The sequence below is a fragment of the Oncorhynchus gorbuscha genome, unplaced genomic scaffold, assembly GCF_021184085.1.
Source record: "Oncorhynchus gorbuscha isolate QuinsamMale2020 ecotype Even-year unplaced genomic scaffold, OgorEven_v1.0 Un_scaffold_5:::fragment_2:::debris, whole genome shotgun sequence".
In the NCBI taxonomy this organism is placed as follows: Eukaryota; Metazoa; Chordata; class Actinopteri; order Salmoniformes; family Salmonidae; genus Oncorhynchus; species Oncorhynchus gorbuscha.
Window position 1 is genome coordinate 102,217 of NW_025745327.1, and position 26,913 is coordinate 129,129.

The 26,913-nt window shown below is 46.3% G+C and overlaps 1 protein-coding gene across 1 annotated transcript in view; it reads left to right on the forward strand.

Moving 5' to 3' along the window:
- LOC124018383 (rho guanine nucleotide exchange factor 1-like) overlaps positions 1 to 26,913 on the forward strand; it is a 101,317-nt gene that overhangs the window by 25,333 nt on the left and 49,071 nt on the right. The window contains exon 3 of the mRNA XM_046333671.1: positions 26,523 to 26,636. Coding sequence (XP_046189627.1) covers positions 26,523 to 26,636 — 114 coding nt within the window. The remainder of the gene's footprint in view (positions 1 to 26,522; positions 26,637 to 26,913) is intronic.

A 26,913-nucleotide genomic window follows, 5' to 3' on the forward strand; every position in this document is an offset into this window, starting at 1 on the left:
TACTCCATTCTCTATCCTTCTCCTCATTCCCTGTCTATCTAATCTGTCCCCCTCACATACTCCATTTTCTACCCTTCTCTTCATTCCCTGTCTATCTAATCTGTCCCTCTCACATACTCCATTCTCTATCCTTCTCCTCCTCATTCCCTGTCTATCTAATCTGTCCCTCTCACATACTCCATTCTCTACCCTTCTCCTCCTCATTCCCTGTCTATCTAATCTGTCCCTCTCACATACTCCATTCTCTATCCTTCTCCTCCTCATTCCCTGTCTATCTAATCTGTCCCTCTCACATACTCCATTCTCTACCCTTCTCCTCCTCATTCCCTGTCTATCTAATCTGTCCCTCTCACATACTCCATTCTCTATCCTTCTCCTCCTCATTCCCTGTCTATCTAATCTGTCCCTCTCACATACTCCATTCTCTATCCTTCTCCTCCTCATTCCCTGTCTATCTAATCTGTCCCTCTCACGTACTCCATTCTCTATCCTTCTCCTCCTCATTCCCTGTCTTATCTAATCTGTCCCTCTCACATACTCCATTCTCTATCCTTCTCCTCCTCATTCCCTGTCTATCTAATCTGTCCCTCTCACATACTCCATTCTCTATCCTTCTCCTCCTCATTCCCTGTCTATCTAATCTGTCCCTCTCACATACTCCATTCTCTACCCTTCTCCTCCTCATTCCCTGTCTATCTAATCTGTCCCTCTCACGTACTCCATTCACTACCCTTCTCCTCCTCATTCCCTGTCTATCTAATCTGTCCCTCTCACATACTCCATTCTCTATCCTTCTCCTCCTCATTCCCTGTCTATCTAATCTGTCCCTCTCACGTACTCCATTCTCTACCCTTCTCCTCCTCATTCCCTGTCTATCTAATCTGTCCCTCTCACATACTCCATTCTCTACCCTTCTCCTCCTCATTCCCTGTCTATCTAATCTGTCCCTCTCACATACTCCATTCTCTATCTTTCTCCTCATTCCCTGTCTATCTAATCTGTCCCTCTCACATACTCCATTCTCTATCCTTCTCCTCCTCATTCCCTGTCTATCTAATCTGTCCCTCTCACATACTCCATTCTCTACCCTTCTCCTCCTCATTCCCTGTCTTATCTAATCTGTCCCCCTCACATACTCCATTCTCTATCCTTCTCCTCCTCATTCCCTGTCTATCTAATCTGTCCCTCTCACGTACTCCATTCTCTATCCTTCTCCCCCTCATTCCCTGTCTATCTAATCTGTCCCCTCACATACTCCATTCTCTACCCTTCTCCTCCTCATTCCCTGTCTATCTAATCTGTCCCTCTCACATACTCCATTCTCTACCCTTCTCCTCCTCATTCCCTGTCTATCTAATCTGTCCCCCTCACATACTCCATTCTCTACCCTTCTCCTCATTCCCTGTCTATCTAATCTGTCCCTCTCACATACTCCATTCTCTATCTTTCTCCTCATTCCCTGTCTATCTAATCTGTCCCTCTCACATACTCCATTCTCTATCCTTCTCCTCATTCCCTGTCTATCTAATCTGTCCCCCTCACATACTCCATTCTCTACCCTTCTCCTCATTCCCTGTCTATCTAATCTGTCCCTTTCACATACTCCATTCTCTATCCTTCTCCTCCTCATTCCCTGTCTATCTAATCTGTCCCTCTCACATACTCCATTCTCTATCCTTCTCCTCATTCCCTGTCTATCTAATCTGTCCCTTTCACATACTCCATTCTCTATCCTTCTCCTCATTCCCTGTCTATCTAATCTGTCCCTTTCACATACTCCATTCTCTATCCTTCTCCTCATTCCCTGTCTATCTAATCTGTCCCTTTCACATACTCCATTCTCTACCCTTCTCCTCATTCCCTGTCTATCTAATCTGTCCCTTTCACATACTCCATTCTCTATCCTTCTCCTCATTCCCTGTCTATCTAATCTGTCCCTTTCACATACTCCATTCTCTACCCTTCTCCTCATTCCCTGTCTATCTAATCTGTCCCTTTCACATACTCCATTCTCTATCCTTCTCCTCATTCCCTGTCTATCTAATCTGTCCCTCTCACATACTCCATTCTCTATCCTTCTCCTCATTCCCTGTCTATCTAATCTGTCCCTTTCACATACTCCATTCTCTATCCTTCTCCTCCTCATTCCCTGTCTATCTAATCTGTCCCTCTCACATACTCCATTCTCTACCCTTCTCCTCCTCATTCCCTGTCTTATCTAATCTGTCCCCCTCACATACTCCATTCTCTATCCTTCTCCTCCTCATTCCCTGTCTATCTAATCTGTCCCTCTCACGTACTCCATTCTCTATCCTTCTCCCCCTCATTCCCTGTCTATCTAATCTGTCCCCCTCACGTACTCCATTCTCTACCCTTCTCCTCCTCATTCCCTGTCTATCTAATCTGTCCCTCTCACATACTCCATTCTCTACCCTTCTCCTCCTCATTCCCTGTCTATCTAATCTGTCCCCCTCACATACTCCATTCTCTACCCTTCTCCTCCTCATTCCCTGTCTATCTAATCTGTCCCTCTCACATACTCCATTCTCTATCTTTCTCCTCATTCCCTGTCTATCTAATCTGTCCCTCTCACATACTCCATTCTCTATCCTTCTCCTCATTCCCTGTCTATCTAATCTGTCCCCCTCACATACTCCATTCTCTACCCTTCTCTCCTCATTCCCTGTCTATCTAATCTGTCCCTTTCACATACTCCATTCTCTATCCTTCTCCTCCTCATTCCCTGTCTATCTAATCTGTCCCTCTCACATACTCCATTCTCTATCCTTCTCCTCATTCCCTGTCTATCTAATCTGTCCCTTTCACATACTCCATTCTCTATCCTTCTCCTCATTCCCTGTCTATCTAATCTGTCCCTTTCACATACTCCATTCTCTATCCTTCTCCTCATTCCCTGTCTATCTAATCTGTCCCTTTCACATACTCCATTCTCTACCCTTCTCCTCATTCCCTGTCTATCTAATCTGTCCCTTTCACATACTCCATTCTCTATCCTTCTCATTCCCTGTCTATCTAATCTGTCCCTTTCACATACTCCATTCTCTACCCTTCTCCTCATTCCCTGTCTATCTAATCTGTCCCTTTCACATACTCCATTCTCTATCCTTCTCCTCATTCCCTGTCTATCTAATCTGTCCCTCTCACATACTCCATTCTCTATCCTTCTCCTCATTCCCTGTCTATCTAATCTGTCCCTTTCACATACTCCATTCTCTATCCTTCTCCTCCTCATTCCCTGTCTATCTAATCTGTCCCTCTCACATACTCCATTCTCTATCTTTCTCCTCATTCCCTGTCTATCTAATCTGTCCCTCTCACATACTCCATTCTCTATCTTTCTCCTCATTCCCTGTCTATCTAATCTGTCCCTCTCACATACTCCATTCTTTATCCTTCTCCTCCTCATTCCCTGTCTATCTAATCTGTCCCTCTCACATACTCCATTCTCTACCCTTCTCCTCCTCATTCCCTGTCTTATCTAATCTGTCCCTCTCACATACTCCATTCTCTATCCTTCTCCTCCTCATTCCCTGTCTATCTAATCTGTCCCTCTCACGTACTCCATTCTCTATCCTTCTCCCCCTCATTCCCTGTCTATCTAATCTGTCCCTCTCACATACTCCATTCTCTACCCTTCTCCTCCTCATTCCCTGTCTATCTAATCTGTCCCTCTCACATACTCCATTCTCTACCCTTCTCCTCCTCATTCCCTGTCTATCTAATCTGTCCCTCTCACATACTCCATTCTCTACCCTTCTCCTCATTCCCTGTCTATCTAATCTGTCCCTCTCACATACTCCATTCTCTATCTTTCTCCTCATTCCCTGTCTATCTAATCTGTCCCTCTCACATACTCCATTCTCTATCCTTCTCCTCATTCCCTGTCTATCTAATCTGTCCCCCTCACATACTCCATTCTCTACCCTTCTCCTCATTCCCTGTCTATCTAATCTGTCCCTTTCACATACTCCATTCTCTATCCTTCTCCTCCTCATTCCCTGTCTATCTAATCTGTCCCTCTCACATACTCCATTCTCTACCCTTCTCCTCCTCATTCCCTGTCTATCTAATCTGTCCCTCTCACATACTCCATTCTCTATCCTTCTCCTCCTCATTCCCTGTCTATCTAATCTGTCCCTCTCACATACTCCATTCTCTACCCTTCTCCTCCTCATTCCTGTCTATCTAATCTGTCCCTCTCACATACTCCATTCTCTATCCTTCTCCTCCTCATTCCCTGTCTATCTAATCTGTCCCTCTCACATACTCCATTCTCTACCCTTCTCCTCATTCCCTGTCTATCTAATCTGTCCCTCTCACATACTCCATTCTCTATCCTTCTCCTCCTCATTCCCTGTCTATCTAATCTGTCCCTCTCACATACTCCATTCTCTACCCTTCTCCTCCTCATTCCCTGTCTATCTAATCTGTCCCTCTCACATACTCCATTCTCTACCCTTCTCCTCCTCATTCCCTGTCTATCTAATCTGTCCCTCTCACATACTCCATTCTCTACCCTTCTCCTCCTCATTCCCTGTCTATCTAATCTGTCCCTCTCACGTACTCCATTCTCTACCCTTCTCCTCCTCATTCCCTGTCTATCTAATCTGTCCCTCTCACATACTCCATTCTCTACCCTTCTCCTCCTCATTCCCTGTCTATCTAATCTGTCCCTCTCACGTACTCCATTCTCTACCCTTCTCCTCCTCATTCCCTGTCTTATCTAATCTGTCCCTCTCACATACTCCATTCTCTACCCTTCTCCTCCTCATTCCCTGTCTATCTAATCTGTCCCCCTCACATACTCCATTCTCTACCCTTCTCCTCATTCCCTGTCTATCTAATCTGTCCCTCTCACATACTCCATTCTCTACCCTTCTCCTCCTCATTCCCTGTCTATCTAATCTGTCCCCCTCACATACTCCATTCTCTACCCTTCTCCTCATTCCCTGTCTATCTAATCTGTCCCTCTCACATACTCCATTCTCTATCTTTCTCCTCATTCCCTGTCTATCTAATCTGTCCCCCTCACATACTCCATTCTCTACCCTTCTCCTCATTCCCTGTCTATCTAATCTGTCCCTCTCACATACTCCATTCTCTATCTTTCTCCTCATTCCCTGTCTATCTAATCTGTCCCCCTCACATACTCCATTCTCTACCCTTCTCCTCATTCCCTGTCTATCTAATCTGTCCCTCTCACATACTCCATTCTCTATCCTTTCTCCTCATTCCCTGTCTATCTAATCTGTCCCCCTCACATACTCCATTCTCTACCCTTCTCCTCATTCCCTGTCTATCTAATCTGTCCCTCTCACATACTCCATTCTCTATCTTTCTCCTCCTCATTCCCTGTCTATCTAATCTGTCCCTCTCACATACTCCATTCTCTATCCTTCTCCTCCTCATTCCCTGTCTATCTAATCTGTCCCCCTCACATACTCCATTCTCTACCCTTCTCCTCATTCCCTGTCTATCTAATCTGTCCCTCTCACATACTCCATTCTCTACCCTTCTCCTCCTCATTCCCTGTCTATCTAATCTGTCCCTCTCACATACTCCATTCTCTATCCTTCTCCTCCTCATTCCCTGTCTATCTAATCTGTCCCTCTCACATACTCCATTCTCTACCCTTCTCCTCCTCATTCCCTGTCTATCTAATCTGTCCCTCTCACATACTCCATTCTCTATCCTTCTCCTCCTCATTCCCTGTCTATCTAATCTGTCCCTCTCACATACTCCATTCTCTATCCTTCTCCTCCTCATTCCCTGTCTATCTAATCTGTCCCCTCACATACTCCATTCTCTACCCTTCTCCTCCTCATTCCCTGTCTATCTAATCTGTCCCTCTCACATACTCCATTCTCTACCCTTCTCCTCCTCATTCCCTGTCTATCTAATCTGTCCCCTCACATACTCCATTCTCTACCCTTCTCCTCCTCATTCCCTGTCTATCTAATCTGTCCCTCTCACATACTCCATTCTCTACCCTTCTCCTCCTCATTCCCTGTCTATCTAATCTGTCCCTCTCACATACTCCATTCTCTACCCTTCTCCTCCTCATTCCCTGTCTATCTAATCTGTCCCCTCACATACTCCATTCTCTACCCTTCTCCTCCTCATTCCCTGTCTATCTAATCTGTCCCTCTCACATACTCCATTCTCTACCCTTCTCCTCCTCATTCCCTGTCTATCTAATCTGTCCCCCTCACATTCCCTGTCTATCTAATCTGTCCCTCTCACATACTCCATTCTCTACCCTTCTCCTCCTCATTCCCTGTCTATCTAATCTGTCCCCTCACATACTCCATTCTCTACCCTTCTCCTCCTCATTCCCTGTCTATCTAATCTGTCCCTCTCACATACTCCATTCTCTATCCTTCTCCTCCTCATTCCCTGTCTATCTAATCTGTCCCTCTCACATACTCCATTCTCTATCCTTCTCCTCCTCATTCCCTGTCTATCTAATCTGTCCCTCTCACGTACTCCATTCTCTATCCTTCTCCCCCTCATTCCCTGTCTATCTAATCTGTCCCTCTCACATACTCCATTCTCTATCTTTCTCCTCATTCCCTGTCTATCTAATCTGTCCCTCTCACATACTCCATTCTCTACCCTTCTCCTCATTCCCTGTCTATCTAATCTGTCCCTCTCACATACTCCATTCTCTATCCTTCTCCTCCTCATTCCCTGTCTATCTAATCTGTCCCTCTCACATACTCCATTCTCTACCCTTCTCCTCCTCATTCCCTGTCTATCTAATCTGTCCCTCTCACATACTCCATTCTCTACCCTTCTCCTCCTCATTCCCTGTCTTATCTAATCTGTCCCTCTCACATACTCCATTCTCTATCCTTCTCCTCCTCATTCCCTGTCTATCTAATCTGTCCCTCTCACGTACTCCATTCTCTATCCTTCTCCCCCTCATTCCCTGTCTATCTAATCTGTCCCTCTCACATACTCCATTCTCTACCCTTCTCCTCCTCATTCCCTGTCTTATCTAATCTGTCCCTCTCACATACTCCATTCTCTATCCTTCTCCTCCTCATTCCCTGTCTATCTAATCTGTCCCTCTCACGTACTCCATTCTCTATCCTTCTCCCCTCATTCCCTGTCTATCTAATCTGTCCCTCTCACATACTCCATTCTCTACCCTTCTCCTCCTCATTCCCTGTCTATCTAATCTGTCCCTCTCACGTACTCCATTCTCTACCCTTCTCCTCCTCATTCCCTGTCTATCTAATCTGTCCCTCTCACATACTCCATTCTCTACCCTTCTCCTCCTCATTCCCTGTCTATCTAATCTGTCCCTCTCACATACTCCATTCTCTACCCTTCTCCTCCTCATTCCCTGTCTATCTAATCTGTCCCTCTCACATACTCCATTCTCTACCCTTCTCCTCCTCATTCCCTGTCTATCTAATCTGTCCCCCTCACATACTCCATTCTCTACCCTTCTCCTCATTCCCTGTCTATCTAATCTGTCCCTCTCACATACTCCATTCTCTATCTTTCTCCTCATTCCCTGTCTATCTAATCTGTCCCCTCACATACTCCATTCTCTACCCTTCTCCTCATTCCCTGTCTATCTAATCTGTCCCTCTCACATACTCCATTCTCTATCCTTCTCCTCCTCATTCCCTGTCTATCTAATCTGTCCCTCTCACATACTCCATTCTCTACCCTTCTCCTCCTCATTCCCTGTCTATCTAATCTGTCCCTCTCACATACTCCATTCTCTACCCTTCTCCTCCTCATTCCCTGTCTATCTAATCTGTCCCTCTCACATACTCCATTCTCTATCCTTCTCCTCCTCATTCCCTGTCTATCTAATCTGTCCCTCTCACATACTCCATTCTCTATCCTTCTCCTCCTCATTCCCTGTCTATCTAATCTGTCCCTCTCACATACTCCATTCTCTACCCTTCTCCTCCTCATTCCTGTCTATCTAATCTGTCCCCCTCACATACTCCATTCTCTACCCTTCTCCTCCTCATTCCCTGTCTATCTAATCTGTCCCTCTCACATACTCCATTCTCTACCCTTCTCCTCCTCATTCCCTGTCTATCTAATCTGTCCCCCTCACATACTCCATTCTCTACCCTTCTCCTCCTCATTCCCTGTCTATCTAATCTGTCCCTCTCACATACTCCATTCTCTACCCTTCTCCTCCTCATTCCCTGTCTATCTAATCTGTCCCCCTCACATACTCCATTCTCTACCCTTCTCCTCCTCATTCCCTGTCTATCTAATCTGTCCCTCTCACATACTCCATTCTCTATCCTTCTCCTCCTCATTCCCTGTCTATCTAATCTGTCCCTCTCACATACTCCATTCTATATCCTTCTCCTCCTCATTCCCTGTCTATCTAATCTGTCCCCCTCACATACTCCATTCTCTACCCTTCTCCTCATTCCCTGTCTATCTAATCTGTCCCTCTCACATACTCCATTCTCTACCCTTCTCCTCCTCATTCCCTGTCTATCTAATCTGTCCCTCTCACATACTCCATTCTCTACCCTTCTCCTCCTCATTCCCTGTCTATCTAATCTGTCCCTCTCACATACTCCATTCTCTACCCTTCTCCTCCTCATTCCCTGTCTATCTAATCTGTCCCTCTCACATACTCCATTCTCTACCCTTCTCCTCCTCATTCCCTGTCTATCTAATCTGTCCCTCTCACATACTCCATTCTCTACCCTTCTCCTCCTCATTCCCTGTCTATCTAATCTGTCCCTCTCACATACTCCATTCTCTATCCTTCTCCTCCTCATTCCCTGTCTATCTAATCTGTCCCCCTCACATACTCCATTCTCTACCCTTCTCCTCATTCCCTGTCTATCTAATCTGTCCCTCTCACATACTCCATTCTCTATCTTTCTCCTCATTCCCTGTCTATCTAATCTGTCCCCTCACATACTCCATTCTCTACCCTTCTCCTCATTCCCTGTCTATCTAATCTGTCCCTCTCACATACTCCATTCTCTATCCTTCTCCTCCTCATTCCCTGTCTATCTAATCTGTCCCTCTCACGTACTCCATTCTCTACCCTTCTCCTCCTCATTCCCTGTCTATCTAATCTGTCCCTCTCACATACTCCATTCTCTACCCTTCTCCTCCTCATTCCCTGTCTATCTAATCTGTCCCTCTCACATACTCCATTCTCTATCCTTCTCCTCCTCATTCCCTGTCTATCTAATCTGTCCCTCTCACATACTCCATTCTCTATCCTTCTCCTCCTCATTCCCTGTCTATCTAATCTGTCCCTCTCACATACTCCATTCTCTACCCTTCTCCTCCTCATTCCCTGTCTATCTAATCTGTCCCCTCACATACTCCATTCTCTACCCTTCTCCTCCTCATTCCCTGTCTATCTAATCTGTCCCTCTCACATACTCCATTCTCTACCCTTCTCCTCCTCATTCCCTGTCTATCTAATCTGTCCCTCTCACATACTCCATTCTCTACCCTTCTCCTCCTCATTCCCTGTCTATCTAATCTGTCCCTCTCACATACTCCATTCTATATCCTTCTCCTCCTCATTCCCTGTCTATCTAATCTGTCCCCCTCACATACTCCATTCTCTACCCTTCTCCTCCTCATTCCCTGTCTATCTAATCTGTCCCTCTCACATACTCCATTCTCTACCCTTCTCCTCCTCATTCCCTGTCTATCTAATCTGTCCCCCTCACATACTCCATTCTCTACCCTTCTCCTCCTCATTCCCTGTCTATCTAATCTGTCCCTCTCACATACTCCATTCTCTACCCTTCTCCTCCTCATTCCCTGTCTATCTAATCTGTCCCTCTCACATACTCCATTCTCTACCCTTCTCCTCCTCATTCCCTGTCTATCTAATCTGTCCCCCTCACATACTCCATTCTCTACCCTTCTCCTCCTCATTCCCTGTCTATCTAATCTGTCCCTCTCACATACTCCATTCTCTATTCTCCTCCTCATTCCCTGTCTATCTAATCTGTCCCCCTCCCTGTCTATCTAATCTGTCCCTCTCACATACTCCATTCTCTACCTTCTCCTCCTCATTCCCTGTCTATCTAATCTGTCCCCCTCACATACTCCATTCTCTACCCTTCTCCTCCTCATTCCCTGTCTATCTGAATCTGTCCCTCTCACATACTCCATTCTCTATCCTTCTCCTCCTCATTCCCTGTCTATCTAATCTGTCCCTCTCACATACTCCATTCTCTATCCTTCTCCTCCTCATTCCCTGTCTATCTAATCTGTCCCTCTCACATACTCCATTCTCTATCCTTCTCCTCCTCATTCCCTGTCTATCTAATCTGTCCCTCTCACATACTCCATTCTCTATCTTTCTCCTCATTCCCTGTCTATCTAATCTGTCCCCCTCACATACTCCATTCTCTACCCTTCTCCTCATTCCCTGTCTATCTAATCTGTCCCTCTCACATACTCCATTCTCTATCCTTCTCCTCCTCATTCCCTGTCTATCTAATCTGTCCCTCTCACATACTCCATTCTCTACCCTTCTCCTCCTCATTCCCTGTCTATCTAATCTGTCCCTCTCACATACTCCATTCTCTACCCTTCTCCTCCTCATTCCCTGTTTTATCTAATCTGTCCCTCTCACATACTCCATTCTCTATCCTTCTCCTCCTCATTCCCTGTCTATCTAATCTGTCCCTCTCACGTACTCCATTCTCTATCCTTCTCCCCCTCATTCCCTGTCTATCTAATCTGTCCCTCTCACATACTCCATTCTCTACCCTTCTCCTCCTCATTCCCTGTCTTATCTAATCTGTCCCTCTCACATACTCCATTCTCTATCCTTCTCCTCCTCATTCCCTGTCTATCTAATCTGTCCCTCTCACGTACTCCATTCTCTATCCTTCTCCCCCTCATTCCCTGTCTATCTAATCTGTCCCTCTCACATACTCCATTCTCTACCCTTCTCCTCCTCATTCCCTGTCTATCTAATCTGTCCCCCTCACGTACTCCATTCTCTACCCTTCTCCTCCTCATTCCCTGTCTATCTAATCTGTCCCTCTCACATACTCCATTCTCTACCCTTCTCCTCCTCATTCCCTGTCTATCTAATCTGTCCCTCTCACATACTCCATTCTCTACCCTTCTCCTCCTCATTCCCTGTCTATCTAATCTGTCCCTCTCACATACTCCATTCTCTACCCTTCTCCTCCTCATTCCCTGTCTATCTAATCTGTCCCCTCACATACTCCATTCTCTACCCTTCTCTCCTCATTCCCTGTCTATCTAATCTGTCCCTCTCACATACTCCATTCTCTATCTTTCTCCTCATTCCCTGTCTATCTAATCTGTCCCCCTCACATACTCCATTCTCTACCCTTCTCCTCATTCCCTGTCTATCTAATCTGTCCCTCTCACATACTCCATTCTCTATCCTTCTCCTCCTCATTCCCTGTCTATCTAATCTGTCCCTCTCACATACTCCATTCTCTACCCTTCTCCTCCTCATTCCCTGTCTATCTAATCTGTCCCTCTCACATACTCCATTCTCTACCCTTCTCCTCCTCATTCCCTGTCTATCTAATCTGTCCCTCTCACATACTCCATTCTCTATCCTTCTCCTCCTCATTCCCTGTCTATCTAATCTGTCCCTCTCACATACTCCATTCTCTATCCTTCTCCTCCTCATTCCCTGTCTATCTAATCTGTCCCTCTCACATACTCCATTCTCTACCCTTCTCCTCCTCATTCCCTGTCTATCTAATCTGTCCCCTCACATACTCCATTCTCTACCCTTCTCCTCCTCATTCCCTGTCTATCTAATCTGTCCCTCTCACATACTCCATTCTCTACCCTTCTCCTCCTCATTCCCTGTCTATCTAATCTGTCCCCCTCACATACTCCATTCTCTACCCTTCTCCTCCTCATTCCCTGTCTATCTAATCTGTCCCTCTCACATACTCCATTCTCTATCCTTCTCCTCCTCATTCCCTGTCTATCTAATCTGTCCCTCTCACATACTCCATTCTCTACCCTTCTCCTCATTCCCTGTCTATCTAATCTGTCCCTCTCACATACTCCATTCTCTATCTTTCTCCTCATTCCCTGTCTATCTAATCTGTCCCCCTCACATACTCCATTCTCTACCCTTCTCCTCCTCATTCCCTGTCTATCTAATCTGTCCCTCTCACATACTCCATTCTCTATCCTTCTCCTCCTCATTCCCTGTCTATCTAATCTGTCCCTCTCACATACTCCATTCTCTACCCTTCTCCTCCTCATTCCCTGTCTATCTAATCTGTCCCTCTCACATACTCCATTCTCTACCCTTCTCCTCCTCATTCCCTGTCTATCTAATCTGTCCCTCTCACATACTCCATTCTCTACCCTTCTCCTCCTCATTCCCTGTCTATCTAATCTGTCCCTCTCACATACTCCATTCTCTACCCTTCTCCTCCTCATTCCCTGTCTATCTAATCTGTCCCCCTCACATACTCCATTCTCTACCCTTCTCCTCCTCATTCCCTGTCTATCTAATCTGTCCCTCTCACATACTCCATTCTCTATCTTTCTCCTCATTCCCTGTCTATCTAATCTGTCCCCTCACATACTCCATTCTCTACCCTTCTCCTCATTCCCTGTCTATCTAATCTGTCCCTCTCACATACTCCATTCTCTATCCTTCTCCTCCTCATTCCCTGTCTATCTAATCTGTCCCTCTCACATACTCCATTCTCTACCCTTCTCCTCCTCATTCCCTGTCTATCTAATCTGTCCCTCTCACATACTCCATTCTCTACCCTTCTCCTCCTCCTCATTCCCTGTCTATCTAATCTGTCCCTCTCACATACTCCATTCTCTATCCTTCTCCTCCTCATTCCCTGTCTATCTAATCTGTCCCTCTCACATACTCCATTCTCTATCCTTCTCCTCCTCATTCCCTGTCTATCTAATCTGTCCCTCTCACATACTCCATTCTCTACCCTTCTCCTCCTCATTCCCTGTCTATCTAATCTGTCCCTCTCACATACTCCATTCTCTATCCTTCTCCTCCTCATTCCCTGTCTATCTAATCTGTCCCTCACATACTCCATTCTCTATCCTTCTCCTCCTCATTCCCTGTCTATCTAATCTGTCCCTCTCACATACTCCATTCTCTACCCTTCTCCTCCTCATTCCCTGTCTATCTAATCTGTCCCCTCACATACTCCATTCTCTACCCTTCTCCTCCTCATTCCCTGTCTATCTAATCTGTCCCTCTCACATACTCCATTCTCTACCCTTCTCCTCCTCATTCCCTGTCTATCTAATCTGTCCCTCTCACATACTCCATTCTCTACCCTTCTCCTCCTCATTCCCTGTCTATCTAATCTGTCCCCTCACATACTCCATTCTCTACCCTTCTCCTCCTCATTCCCTGTCTATCTAATCTGTCCCTCTCACATACTCCATTCTCTACCCTTCTCCTCCTCATTCCCTGTCTATCTAATCTGTCCCTCTCACATACTCCATTCTCTACCCTTCTCCTCCTCATTCCCTGTCTATCTAATCTGTCCCTCTCACATACTCCATTCTCTACCCTTCTCCTCCTCATTCCCTGTCTATCTAATCTGTCCCTCTCACATACTCCATTCTCTATCCTTCTCCTCCTCATTCCCTGTCTATCTAATCTGTCCCTCTCACATACTCCATTCTCTCCCTTCTCCTCCTCATTCCCTGTCTATCTAATCTGTCCCTCTCACATACTCCATTCTCTACCCTTCTCCTCCTCATTCCCTGTCTATCTAATCTGTCCCTCTCACATACTCCATTCTCTACCCTTCTCCTCCTCATTCCCTGTCTATCTAATCTGTCCCCTCACATACTCCATTCTCTACCCTTCTCCTCCTCATTCCCTGTCTATCTAATCTGTCCCTCTCACATACTCCATTCTCTACCCTTCTCCTCCTCATTCCCTGTCTATCTAATCTGTCCCTCTCACATACTCCATTCTCTACCCTTCTCCTCCTCATTCCCTGTCTATCTAATCTGTCCCTCTCACATACTCCATTCTCTATCCTTCTCCTCCTCATTCCCTGTCTATCTAATCTGTCCCTCTCACATACTCCATTCTCTACCCTTCTCCTCCTCATTCCCTGTCTATCTAATCTGTCCCCCTCACATACTCCATTCTCTACCCTTCTCCTCCTCATTCCCTGTCTATCTAATCTGTCCCCCTCACATACTCCATTCTCTACCCTTCTCCTCCTCATTCCCTGTCTATCTAATCTGTCCCCCTCACGTACTCCATTCTCTACCCTTCTCCTCCTCATTCCCTGTCTATCTAATCTGTCCCCCTCACATACTCCATTCTCTACCCTTCTCCTCCTCATTCCCTGTCTATCTAATCTGTCCCTCTCACATACTCCATTCTCTATCCTTCTCCTCCTCATTCCCTGTCTATCTAATCTGTCCCTCTCACATACTCCATTCTCTATCCTTCTCCTCCTCATTCCCTGTCTATCTAATCTGTCCCCTCACATACTCCATTCTCTACCCTTCTCCTCCTCATTCCCTGTCTATCTAATCTGTCCCTCTCACATACTCCATTCTCTACCCTTCTCCTCCTCATTCCCTGTCTATCTAATCTGTCCCCCTCACATACTCCATTCTCTACCCTTCTCCTCCTCATTCCCTGTCTATCTAATCTGTCCCTCTCACATACTCCATTCTCTACCCTTCTCCTCCTCATTCCCTGTCTATCTAATCTGTCCCTCTCACATACTCCATTCTCTACCCTTCTCCTCCTCATTCCCTGTCTATCTAATCTGTCCCCCTCACGTACTCCATTCTCTACCCTTCTCCTCCTCATTCCCTGTCTATCTAATCGGTCCCTCTCACATACTCCATTCTCTATCCTTCTCCTCCTCATTCCCTGTCTATCTAATCTGTCCCTCTCACATACTCCATTCTCTACCCTTCTCCTCCTCATTCCCTGTCTATCTAATCTGTCCCCTCACATACTCCATTCTCTACCCTTCTCCTCCTCATTCCCTGTCTATCTAATCTGTCCCCCTCACGTACTCCATTCTCTACCCTTCTCCTCCTCATTCCCTGTCTATCTAATCTGTCCCCCTCACGTACTCCATTCTCTACCCTTCTCCTCCTCATTCCCTGTCTATCTAATCTGTCCCCCTCACGTACTCCATTCTCTACCCTTCTCCTCCTCATTCCCTGTCTATCTAATCGGTCCCTCTCACATACTCCATTCTCTATCCTTCTCCTCCTCATTCCCTGTCTATCTAATCTGTCCCTCTCACATACTCCATTCTATATCCTTCTCCTCCTCATTCCCTGTCTATCTAATCTGTCCCCCTCACATACTCCATTCTCTACCCTTCTCCTCCTCATTCCCTGTCTATCTAATCTGTCCCTCTCACATACTCCATTCTCTACCCTTCTCCTCCTCATTCCCTGTCTATCTAATCTGTCCCCTCACATACTCCATTCTCTACCCTTCTCCTCCTCATTCCCTGTCTATCTAATCTGTCCCTCTCACATACTCCATTCTCTACCCTTCTCCTCCTCATTCCCTGTCTATCTAATCTGTCCCCTCACATACTCCATTCTCTACCCTTCTCCTCCTCATTCCCTGTCTATCTAATCTGTCCCTCTCACATACTCCATTCTCTACCCTTCTCCTCCTCATTCCCTGTCTATCTTTCTGTCCCCCTCACATACTCCATTCTCTACCCTTCTCCTCCTCATTCCCTGTCTATCTAATCTGTCCCTCTCACATACTCCATTCTCTATCCTTCTCCTCCTCATTCCCTGTCTATCTAATCTGTCCCTCTCACATACTCCATTCTCTACCCTTCTCCTCCTCATTCCCTGTCTATCTAATCTGTCCCTCTCACATACTCCATTCTCTACCCTTCTCCTCCTCATTCCCTGTCTATCTAATCGGTCCCCCTCACGTACTCCATTCTCTACCCTTCTCCTCCTCATTCCCTGTCTATCTAATCTGTCCCCCTCACGTACTCCATTCTCTACCCTTCTCCTCCTCATTCCCTGTCTATCTAATCTGTCCCCCTCACGTACTCCATTCTCTACCCTTCTCCTCCTCATTCCCTGTCTATCTAATCGGTCCCTCTCACATACTCCATTCTCTATCCTTCTCCTCCTCATTCCCCGTCTATCTAATCTGTCCCTCTCACATACTCCATTCTCTACCCTTCTCCTCCTCATTCCCTGTCTATCTAATCTGTCCCTCTCACATACTCCATTCTCTACCCTTCTCCTCCTCATTCCCTGTCTATCTAATCTGTCCCCCTCACATACTCCATTCTCTACCCTTCTCCTCCTCATTCCCTGTCTATCTAATCTGTCCCTCTCACATACTCCATTCTCTACCCTTCTCCTCCTCATTCCCTGTCTATCTAATCTGTCCCCCTCACATACTCCATTCTCTACCATTCTCCTCCTCATTCCCTGTCTATCTAATCTGTCCCTCTCACATACTCCATTCTCTACCCTTCTCCTCCTCATTCCCTGTCTATCTAATCTGTCCCTCTCACATACTCCATTCTCTATCCTTCTCCTCCTCATTCCCTGTCTATCTAATCTGTCCCTCTCACATACTCCATTCTCTATCCTTCTCCTCCTCATTCCCTGTCTATCTAATCTGTCCCCCTCACATACTCCATTCTCTACCCTTCTCCTCCTCATTCCCTGTCTATCTAATCTGTCCCTCTCACATACTCCATTCTCTACCCTTCTCCTCCTCATTCCCTGTCTATCTAATCTGTCCCTCTCACATACTCCATTCTCTACCCTTCTCCTCCTCATTCCCTGTCTATCTAATCTGTCCCTCTCACATACTCCATTCTATATCCTTCTCCTCCTCATTCCCTGTCTATCTAATCTGTCCCCCTCACATACTCCATTCTCTACCCTTCTCCTCCTCATTCCCTGTCTATCTAATCTGTCCCTCTCACATACTCCATTCTCTACCCTTCTCCTCCTCATTCCCTGTCTATCTAATCTGTCCCCCTCACATACTCCATTCTCTACCCTTCTCCTCCTCATTCCCTGTCTATCTAATCTGTCCCTCTCACATACTCCATTCTCTACCCTTCTCCTCCTCATTCCCTGTCTATCTAATCTGTCCCTCTCACATACTCCATTCTCTACCCTTCTCCTCCTCATTCCCTGTCTATCTAATCTGTCCCCCTCACATACTCCATTCTCTACCCTTCTCCTCCTCATTCCCTGTCTATCTAATCTGTCCCTCTCACATACTCCATTCTCTACCCTTCTCCTCCTCATTCCCTGTCTATCTAATCTGTCCCCCTCATTCCCTGTCTATCTAATCTGTCCCTCTCACATACTCCATTCTCTACCCTTCTCCTCCTCATTCCCTGTCTATCTAATCTGTCCCCCTCACATACTCCATTCTCTACCCTTCTCCTCCTCATTCCCTGTCTATCTAATCTGTCCCTCTCACATACTCCATTCTCTATCCTTCTCCTCCTCATTCCCTGTCTATCTAATCTGTCCCTCTCACATACTCCATTCTCTATCCTTCTCCCCCTCATTCCCTGTCTATCTAATCTGTCCCTCTCACGTACTCCATTCTCTATCCTTCTCCCCCTCATTCCCTGTCTATCTAATCTGTCCCTCTCACATACTCCATTCTCTATCTTTCTCCTCATTCCCTGTCTATCTAATCTGTCCCCCTCACGTACTCCATTCTCTACCCTTCTCCTCCTCATTCCCTGTCTATCTAATCTGTCCCTCTCACATACTCCATTCTCTACCCTTCTCCTCCTCATTCCCTGTCTATCTAATCTGTCCCTCTCACATACTCCATTCTCTACCCTTCTCCTCCTCATTCCCTGTCTATCTAATCTGTCCCTCTCACATACTCCATTCTCTACCCTTCTCCTCCTCATTCCCTGTCTATCTAATCTGTCCCCTCACATACTCCATTCTCTACCCTTCTCCTCATTCCCTGTCTATCTAATCTGTCCCTCTCACATACTCCATTCTCTATCTTTCTCCTCATTCCCTGTCTATCTAATCTGTCCCCTCACATACTCCATTCTCTACCCTTCTCCTCATTCCCTGTCTATCTAATCTGTCCCTCTCACATACTCCATTCTCTATCCTTCTCCTCCTCATTCCCTGTCTATCTAATCTGTCCCTCTCACATACTCCATTCTCTACCCTTCTCCTCCTCATTCCCTGTCTATCTAATCTGTCCCTCTCACATACTCCATTCTCTACCCTTCTCCTCCTCATTCCCTGTCTATCTAATCTGTCCCTCTCACATACTCCATTCTCTATCCTTCTCCTCCTCATTCCCTGTCTATCTAATCTGTCCCTCTCACATACTCCATTCTCTATCCTTCTCCTCCTCATTCCCTGTCTATCTAATCTGTCCCTCTCACATACTCCATTCTCTACCCTTCTCCTCCTCATTCACTGTCTATCTAATCTGTCCCCCTCACATACTCCATTCTCTACCCTTCTCCTCCTCATTCCCTGTCTATCTAATCTGTCCCTCTCACATACTCCATTCTCTACCCTTCTCCTCCTCATTCCCTGTCTATCTAATCTGTCCCCCTCACATACTCCATTCTCTACCCTTCTCCTCATTCCCTGTCTATCTAATCTGTCCCTCTCACATACTCCATTCTCTATCTTTCTCCTCATTCCCTGTCTATCTAATCTGTCCCTCTCACATACTCCATTCTCTACCCTTCTCCTCCTCATTCCCTGTCTATCTAATCTGTCCCTCTCACATACTCCATTCTCTATCCTTCTCCTCCTCATTCCCTGTCTATCTAATCTGTCCCTCTCACATACTCCATTCTATATCCTTCTCCTCCTCATTCCCTGTCTATCTAATCTGTCCCCCTCACATACTCCATTCTCTACCCTTCTCCTCCTCATTCCCTGTCTATCTAATCTGTCCCTCTCACATACTCCATTCTCTACCCTTCTCCTCCTCATTCCCTGTCTATCTAATCTGTCCCCTCACATACTCCATTCTCTACCCTTCTCCTCCTCATTCCCTGTCTATCTAATCTGTCCCTCTCACATACTCCATTCTCTACCCTTCTCCTCCTCATTCCCTGTCTATCTAATCTGTCCCTCTCACATACTCCATTCTCTACCCTTCTCCTCCTCATTCCCTGTCTATCTAATCTGTCCCTCTCACATACTCCATTCTCTACCCTTCTCCTCCTCATTCCCTGTCTATCTAATCTGTCCCTCTCACATACTCCATTCTCTACCCTTCTCCTCCTCATTCCCTGTCTATCTAATCTGTCCCCCTCACATACTCCATTCTCTACCCTTCTCCTCATTCCCTGTCTATCTAATCTGTCCCTCTCACATACTCCATTCTCTATCTTTCTCCTCATTCCCTGTCTATCTAATCTGTCCCCCTCACATACTCCATTCTCTACCCTTCTCCTCATTCCCTGTCTATCTAATCTGTCCCTCTCACATACTCCATTCTCTATCCTTCTCCTCCTCATTCCCTGTCTATCTAATCTGTCCCTCTCACATACTCCATTCTCTACCCTTCTCCTCCTCATTCCCTGTCTATCTAATCTGTCCCTCTCACATACTCCATTCTCTACCCTTCTCCTCCTCATTCCCTGTCTATCTAATCTGTCCCTCTCACATACTCCATTCTCTATCCTTCTCCTCCTCATTCCCTGTCTATCTAATCTGTCCCTCTCACATACTCCATTCTCTATCCTTCTCCTCCTCATTCCCTGTCTATCTAATCTGTCCCTCTCACATACTCCATTCTCTACCCTTCTCCTCCTCATTCCTGTCTATCTAATCTGTCCCCCTCACATACTCCATTCTCTACCCTTCTCCTCCTCATTCCCTGTCTATCTAATCTGTCCCTCTCACATACTCCATTCTCTACCCTTCTCCTCCTCATTCCCTGTCTATCTAATCTGTCCCCCTCACATACTCCATTCTCTACCCTTCTCCTCCTCATTCCCTGTCTATCTAATCTGTCCCTCTCACATACTCCATTCTATATCCTTCTCCTCCTCATTCCCTGTCTATCTAATCTGTCCCCCTCACATACTCCATTCTCTACCCTTCTCCTCCTCATTCCCTGTCTATCTAATCTGTCCCTCTCACATACTCCATTCTCTACCCTTCTCCTCCTCATTCCCTGTCTATCTAATCTGTCCCCCTCACATACTCCATTCTCTACCCTTCTCCTCCTCATTCCCTGTCTATCTAATCTGTCCCTCTCACATACTCCATTCTCTACCCTTCTCCTCCTCATTCCCTGTCTATCTAATCTGTCCCTCTCACATACTCCATTCTCTACCCTTCTCCTCCTCATTCCCTGTCTATCTAATCTGTCCCCCTCACATACTCCATTCTCTACCCTTCTCCTCCTCATTCCCTGTCTATCTAATCTGTCCCTCTCACATACTCCATTCTCTACCCTTCTCCTCCTCATTCCCTGTCTATCTAATCTGTCCCCCTCACATTCCCTGTCTATCTAATCTGTCCCTCTCACATACTCCATTCTCTACCCTTCTCCTCCTCATTCCCTGTCTATCTAATCTGTCCCCCTCACATACTCCATTCTCTACCCTTCTCCTCCTCATTCCCTGTCTATCTGATCTGTCCCTCTCACATACTCCATTCTCTATCCTTCTCCTCCTCATTCCCTGTCTATCTAATCTGTCCCTCTCACATACTCCATTCTCTATCCTTCTCCCCCTCATTCCCTGTCTATCTAATCTGTCCCTCTCACGTACTCCATTCTCTATCCTTCTCCCCCTCATTCCCTGTCTATCTAATCTGTCCCTCTCACATACTCCATTCTCTATCTTTCTCCTCATTCCCTGTCTATCTAATCTGTCCCCCTCACATACTCCATTCTCTACCCTTCTCCTCATTCCCTGTCTATCTAATCTGTCCCTCTCACATACTCCATTCTCTATCCTTCTCCTCCTCATTCCCTGTCTATCTAATCTGTCCCTCTCACATACTCCATTCTCTACCCTTCTCCTCCTCATTCCCTGTCTATCTAATCTGTCCCTCTCACATACTCCATTCTCTACCCTTCTCCTCCTCATTCCCTGTCTTATCTAATCTGTCCCTCTCACATACTCCATTCTCTATCCTTCTCCTCCTCATTCCCTGTCTATCTAATCTGTCCCTCTCACGTACTCCATTCTCTATCCTTCTCCCCCTCATTCCCTGTCTATCTAATCTGTCCCTCTCACATACTCCATTCTCTACCCTTCTCCTCCTCATTCCCTGTCTTATCTAATCTGTCCCTCTCACATACTCCATTCTCTATCCTTCTCCTCCTCATTCCCTGTCTATCTAATCTGTCCCTCTCACGTACTCCATTCTCTATCCTTCTCCCCCTCATTCCCTGTCTATCTAATCTGTCCCTCTCACATACTCCATTCTCTACCCTTCTCCTCCTCATTCCCTGTCTATCTAATCTGTCCCCCTCACGTACTCCATTCTCTACCCTTCTCCTCCTCATTCCCTGTCTATCTAATCTGTCCCTCTCACATACTCCATTCTCTACCCTTCTCTCCTCATTCCCTGTCTATCTAATCTGTCCCCCTCACATACTCCATTCTCTACCCTTCTCCTCATTCCCTGTCTATCTAATCTGTCCCTCTCACATACTCCATTCTCTATCTTTCTCCTCATTCCCTGTCTATCTAATCTGTCCCCCTCACATACTCCATTCTCTACCCTTCTCCTCATTCCCTGTCTATCTAATCTGTCCCTCTCACATACTCCATTCTCTATCCTTCTCCTCCTCATTCCCTGTCTATCTAATCTGTCCCTCTCACATACTCCATTCTCTACCCTTCTCCTCCTCATTCCCTGTCTATCTAATCTGTCCCTCTCACATACTCCATTCTCTACCCTTCTCCTCCTCATTCCCTGTCTATCTAATCTGTCCCTCTCACATACTCCATTCTCTACCCTTCTCCTCATTCCCTGTCTATCTAATCTGTCCCTCTCACATACTCCATTCTCTATCTTTCTCCTCATTCCCTGTCTATCTAATCTGTCCCCCTCACATACTCCATTCTCTACCCTTCTCCTCATTCCCTGTCTATCTAATCTGTCCCTCTCACATACTCCATTCTCTATCCTTCTCCTCCTCATTCCCTGTCTATCTAATCTGTCCCTCTCACATACTCCATTCTCTACCCTTCTCCTCCTCATTCCCTGTCTATCTAATCTGTCCCTCTCACATACTCCATTCTCTACCCTTCTCCTCCTCATTCCCTGTCTATCTAATCTGTCCCTCTCACATACTCCATTCTCTACCCTTCTCCTCCTCATTCCCTGTCTATCTAATCTGTCCCTCTCACATACTCCATTCTCTACCCTTCTCCTCCTCATTCCCTGTCTATCTAATCTGTCCCTCTCACATACTCCATTCTCTACCCTTCTCCTCATTCCCTGTCTATCTAATCTGTCCCTCTCACATACTCCATTCTCTATCTTTCTCCTCATTCCCTGTCTATCTAATCTGTCCCCCTCACATACTCCATTCTCTACCCTTCTCCTCATTCCCTGTCTATCTAATCTGTCCCTCTCACATACTCCATTCTCTATCCTTCTCCTCCTCATTCCCTGTCTATCTAATCTGTCCCTCTCACATACTCCATTCTCTACCCTTCTCCTCCTCATTCCCTGTCTATCTAATCTGTCCCTCTCACATACTCCATTCTCTACCCTTCTCCTCCTCCTCATTCCCTGTCTATCTAATCTGTCCCTCTCACATACTCCATTCTCTATCCTTCTCCTCCTCATTCCCTGTCTATCTAATCTGTCCCTCTCACATACTCCATTCTCTATCCTTCTCCTCCTCATTCCCTGTCTATCTAATCTGTCCCTCTCACATACTCCATTCTCTACCCTTCTCCTCCTCATTCCCTGTCTATCTAATCTGTCCCTCTCACATACTCCATTCTCTATCCTTCTCCTCCTCATTCCCTGTCTATCTAATCTGTCCCTCTCACATACTCCATTCTATATCCTTCTCCTCCTCATTCCCTGTCTATCTAATCTGTCCCCTCACATACTCCATTCTCTACCCTTCTCCTCCTCATTCCCTGTCTATCTAATCTGTCCCTCTCACATACTCCATTCTCTACCCTTCTCCTCCTCATTCCCTGTCTATCTAATCTGTCCCCCTCACATACTCCATTCTCTACCCTTCTCCTCCTCATTCCCTGTCTATCTAATCTGTCCCTCTCACATACTCCATTCTCTACCCTTCTCCTCCTCATTCCCTGTCTATCTAATCTGTCCCTCTCACATACTCCATTCTCTACCCTTCTCCTCCTCATTCCCTGTCTATCTAATCTGTCCCCCTCACATACTCCATTCTCTACCCTTCTCCTCCTCATTCCCTGTCTATCTAATCTGTCCCTCTCACATACTCCATTCTCTACCCTTCTCCTCCTCATTCCCTGTCTATCTAATCTGTCCCCCTCACATACTCCATTCTCTACCCTTCTCCTCCTCATTCCCTGTCTATCTAATCTGTCCCTCTCACATACTCCATTCTCTACCCTTCTCCTCCTCATTCCCTGTCTATCTAATCTGTCCCTCTCACATACTCCATTCTCTACCCTTCTCCTCCTCATTCCCTGTCTATCTAATCTGTCCCTCTCACATACTCCATTCTCTACCCTTCTCCTCCTCATTCCCTGTCTATCTAATCTGTCCCCCTCACATACTCCATTCTCTACCCTTCTCCTCATTCCCTGTCTATCTAATCTGTCCCTCTCACATACTCCATTCTCTATCTTCTTCTCCTCATTCCCTGTCTATCTAATCTGTCCCCTCACATACTCCATTCTCTACCCTTCTCCTCCTCATTCCCTGTCTATCTAATCTGTCCCTCTCACATACTCCATTCTCTATCCTTCTCCTCCTCATTCCCTGTCTATCTAATCTGTCCCTCTCACATACTCCATTCTCTACCCTTCTCCTCCTCATTCCCTGTCTATCTAATCTGTCCCTCTCACATACTCCATTCTCTACCCTTCTCCTCCTCATTCCCTGTCTATCTAATCTGTCCCTCTCACATACTCCATTCTCTACCCTTCTCCTCATTCCCTGTCTATCTAATCTGTCCCTCTCACATACTCCATTCTCTATCTTTCTCCTCATTCCCTGTCTATCTAATCTGTCCCCCTCACATACTCCATTCTCTACCCTTCTCCTCATTCCCTGTCTATCTAATCTGTCCCTCTCACATACTCCATTCTCTATCCTTCTCCTCCTCATTCCCTGTCTATCTAATCTGTCCCTCTCACATACTCCATTCTCTACCCTTCTCCTCCTCATTCCCTGTCTATCTAATCTGTCCCTCTCACATACTCCATTCTCTACCCTTCTCCTCCTCATTCCCTGTCTATCTAATCTGTCCCTCTCACATACTCCATTCTCTACCCTTCTCCTCCTCATTCCCTGTCTATCTAATCTGTCCCTCTCACATACTCCATTCTCTACCCTTCTCCTCCTCATTCCCTGTCTATCTAATCTGTCCCCCTCACATACTCCATTCTCTACCCTTCTCCTCATTCCCTGTCTATCTAATCTGTCCCTCTCACATACTCCATTCTCTATCTTTCTCCTCATTCCCTGTCTATCTAATCTGTCCCCCTCACATACTCCATTCTCTACCCTTCTCCTCATTCCCTGTCTATCTAATCTGTCCCTCTCACATACTCCATTCTCTATCCTTCTCCTCCTCATTCCCTGTCTATCTAATCTGTCCCTCTCACATACTCCATTCTCTACCCTTCTCCTCCTCATTCCCTGTCTATCTAATCTGTCCCTCTCACATACTCCATTCTCTACCCTTCTCCTCCTCCTCATTCCCTGTCTATCTAATCTGTCCCTCTCACATACTCCATTCTCTATCCTTCTCCTCCTCATTCCCTGTCTATCTAATCTGTCCCTCTCACATACTCCATTCTCTATCCTTCTCCTCCTCATTCCCTGTCTATCTAATCTGTCCCTCTCACATACTCCATTCTCTACCCTTCTCCTCCTCATTCCCTGTCTATCTAATCTGTCCCTCTCACATACTCCATTCTCTATCCTTCTCCTCCTCATTCCCTGTCTATCTAATCTGTCCCTCTCACATACTCCATTCTATATCCTTCTCCTCCTCATTCCCTGTCTATCTAATCTGTCCCCCTCACATACTCCATTCTCTACCCTTCTCCTCATTCCCTGTCTATCTAATCTGTCCCTCTCACATACTCCATTCTCTACCCTTCTCCTCCTCATTCCCTGTCTATCTAATCTGTCCCCCTCACATACTCCATTCTCTACCCTTCTCCTCCTCATTCCCTGTCTATCTAATCTGTCCCTCTCACATACTCCATTCTCTACCCTTCTCCTCCTCATTCACTGTCTATCTAATCTGTCCCCCTCACATACTCCATTCTCTACCATTCTCCTCCTCATTCCCTGTCTATCTAATCTGTCCCTCTCACATACTCCATTCTCTACCCTTCTCCTCCTCATTCCCTGTCTATCTAATCTGTCCCTCTCACATACTCCATTCTCTATCCTTCTCCTCCTCATTCCCTGTCTATCTAATCTGTCCCTCTCACATACTCCATTCTCTACCCTTCTCCTCCTCATTCCCTGTCTATCTAATCTGTCCCCTCACATACTCCATTCTCTACCCTTCTCCTCCTCATTCCCTGTCTATCTAATCTGTCCCTCTCACATACTCCATTCTCTACCCTTCTCCTCCTCATTCCCTGTCTATCTAATCTGTCCCCCTCACATACTCCATTCTCTACCCTTCTCCTCCTCATTCCCTGTCTATCTAATCTGTCCCTCTCACATACTCCATTCTCTACCCTTCTCCTCCTCATTCCCTGTCTATCTAATCTGTCCCCCTCACGTACTCCATTCTCTACCCTTCTCCTCCTCATTCCCTGTCTATCTAATCGGTCCCTCTCACATACTCCATTCTCTATCCTTCTCCTCCTCATTCCCTGTCTATCTAATCTGTCCCTCTCACATACTCCATTCTCTACCCTTCTCCTCCTCATTCCCTGTCTATCTAATCGGTCCCCCTCACGTACTCCATTCTCTACCCTTCTCCTCCTCATTCCCTGTCTATCTAATCGGTCCCCCTCACGTACTCCATTCTCTACCCTTCTCCTCCTCATTCCCTGTCTATCTAATCTGTCCCCCTCACGTACTCCATTCTCTACCCTTCTCCTCCTCATTCCCTGTCTATCTAATCTGTCCCTCTCACATACTCCATTCTCTACCCTTCTCCTCCTCCTCATTCCCTGTCTATCTAATCGGTCCCTCTCACATACTCCATTCTCTATCCTTCTCCTCCTCATTCCCTGTCCACCAATGTCTTCTATCTAATCTGTCCTTCACTCTGTACTGTCTCCTTCTTCCCTCCTCTATTCCTCACCTCTCCCTTAGTATATCTACTGTTTCTAACCCCCCTCTCTCTCTGTCCATCCCAGACTGTGGATGACCACAGCAGTCACTTCACCAGTATAGAGCTAGTGAAGAGTCGGCCAACCCACCTGCTGGTCTTCCTTCAGCACGTCATCCTACAGTTCGACTGCTCCTCCCTGGTGAGAACTTGTGTGTGTGTATGGTGATGTATTGTCTGGTGTGGGTGTTTATGTCTATGTTAGTGTGTGATGAGTGTCTGTCTGCTCCATGTGTAGCTCTGTTTCTGTGCATCTTTAGTGATATTAAGCATGCCTGTCTCTCCCTTTTATTCTGCATGCAGACATCGTGATCCACCCAGGTACCGTTACCCCTTCACAGCCCAGACAGGCTCCCTCTCCTCACCCCTATCTGAAACCCCCGACCTGTCCCTACATGTCCCTGTAGCTTGTGATGCAC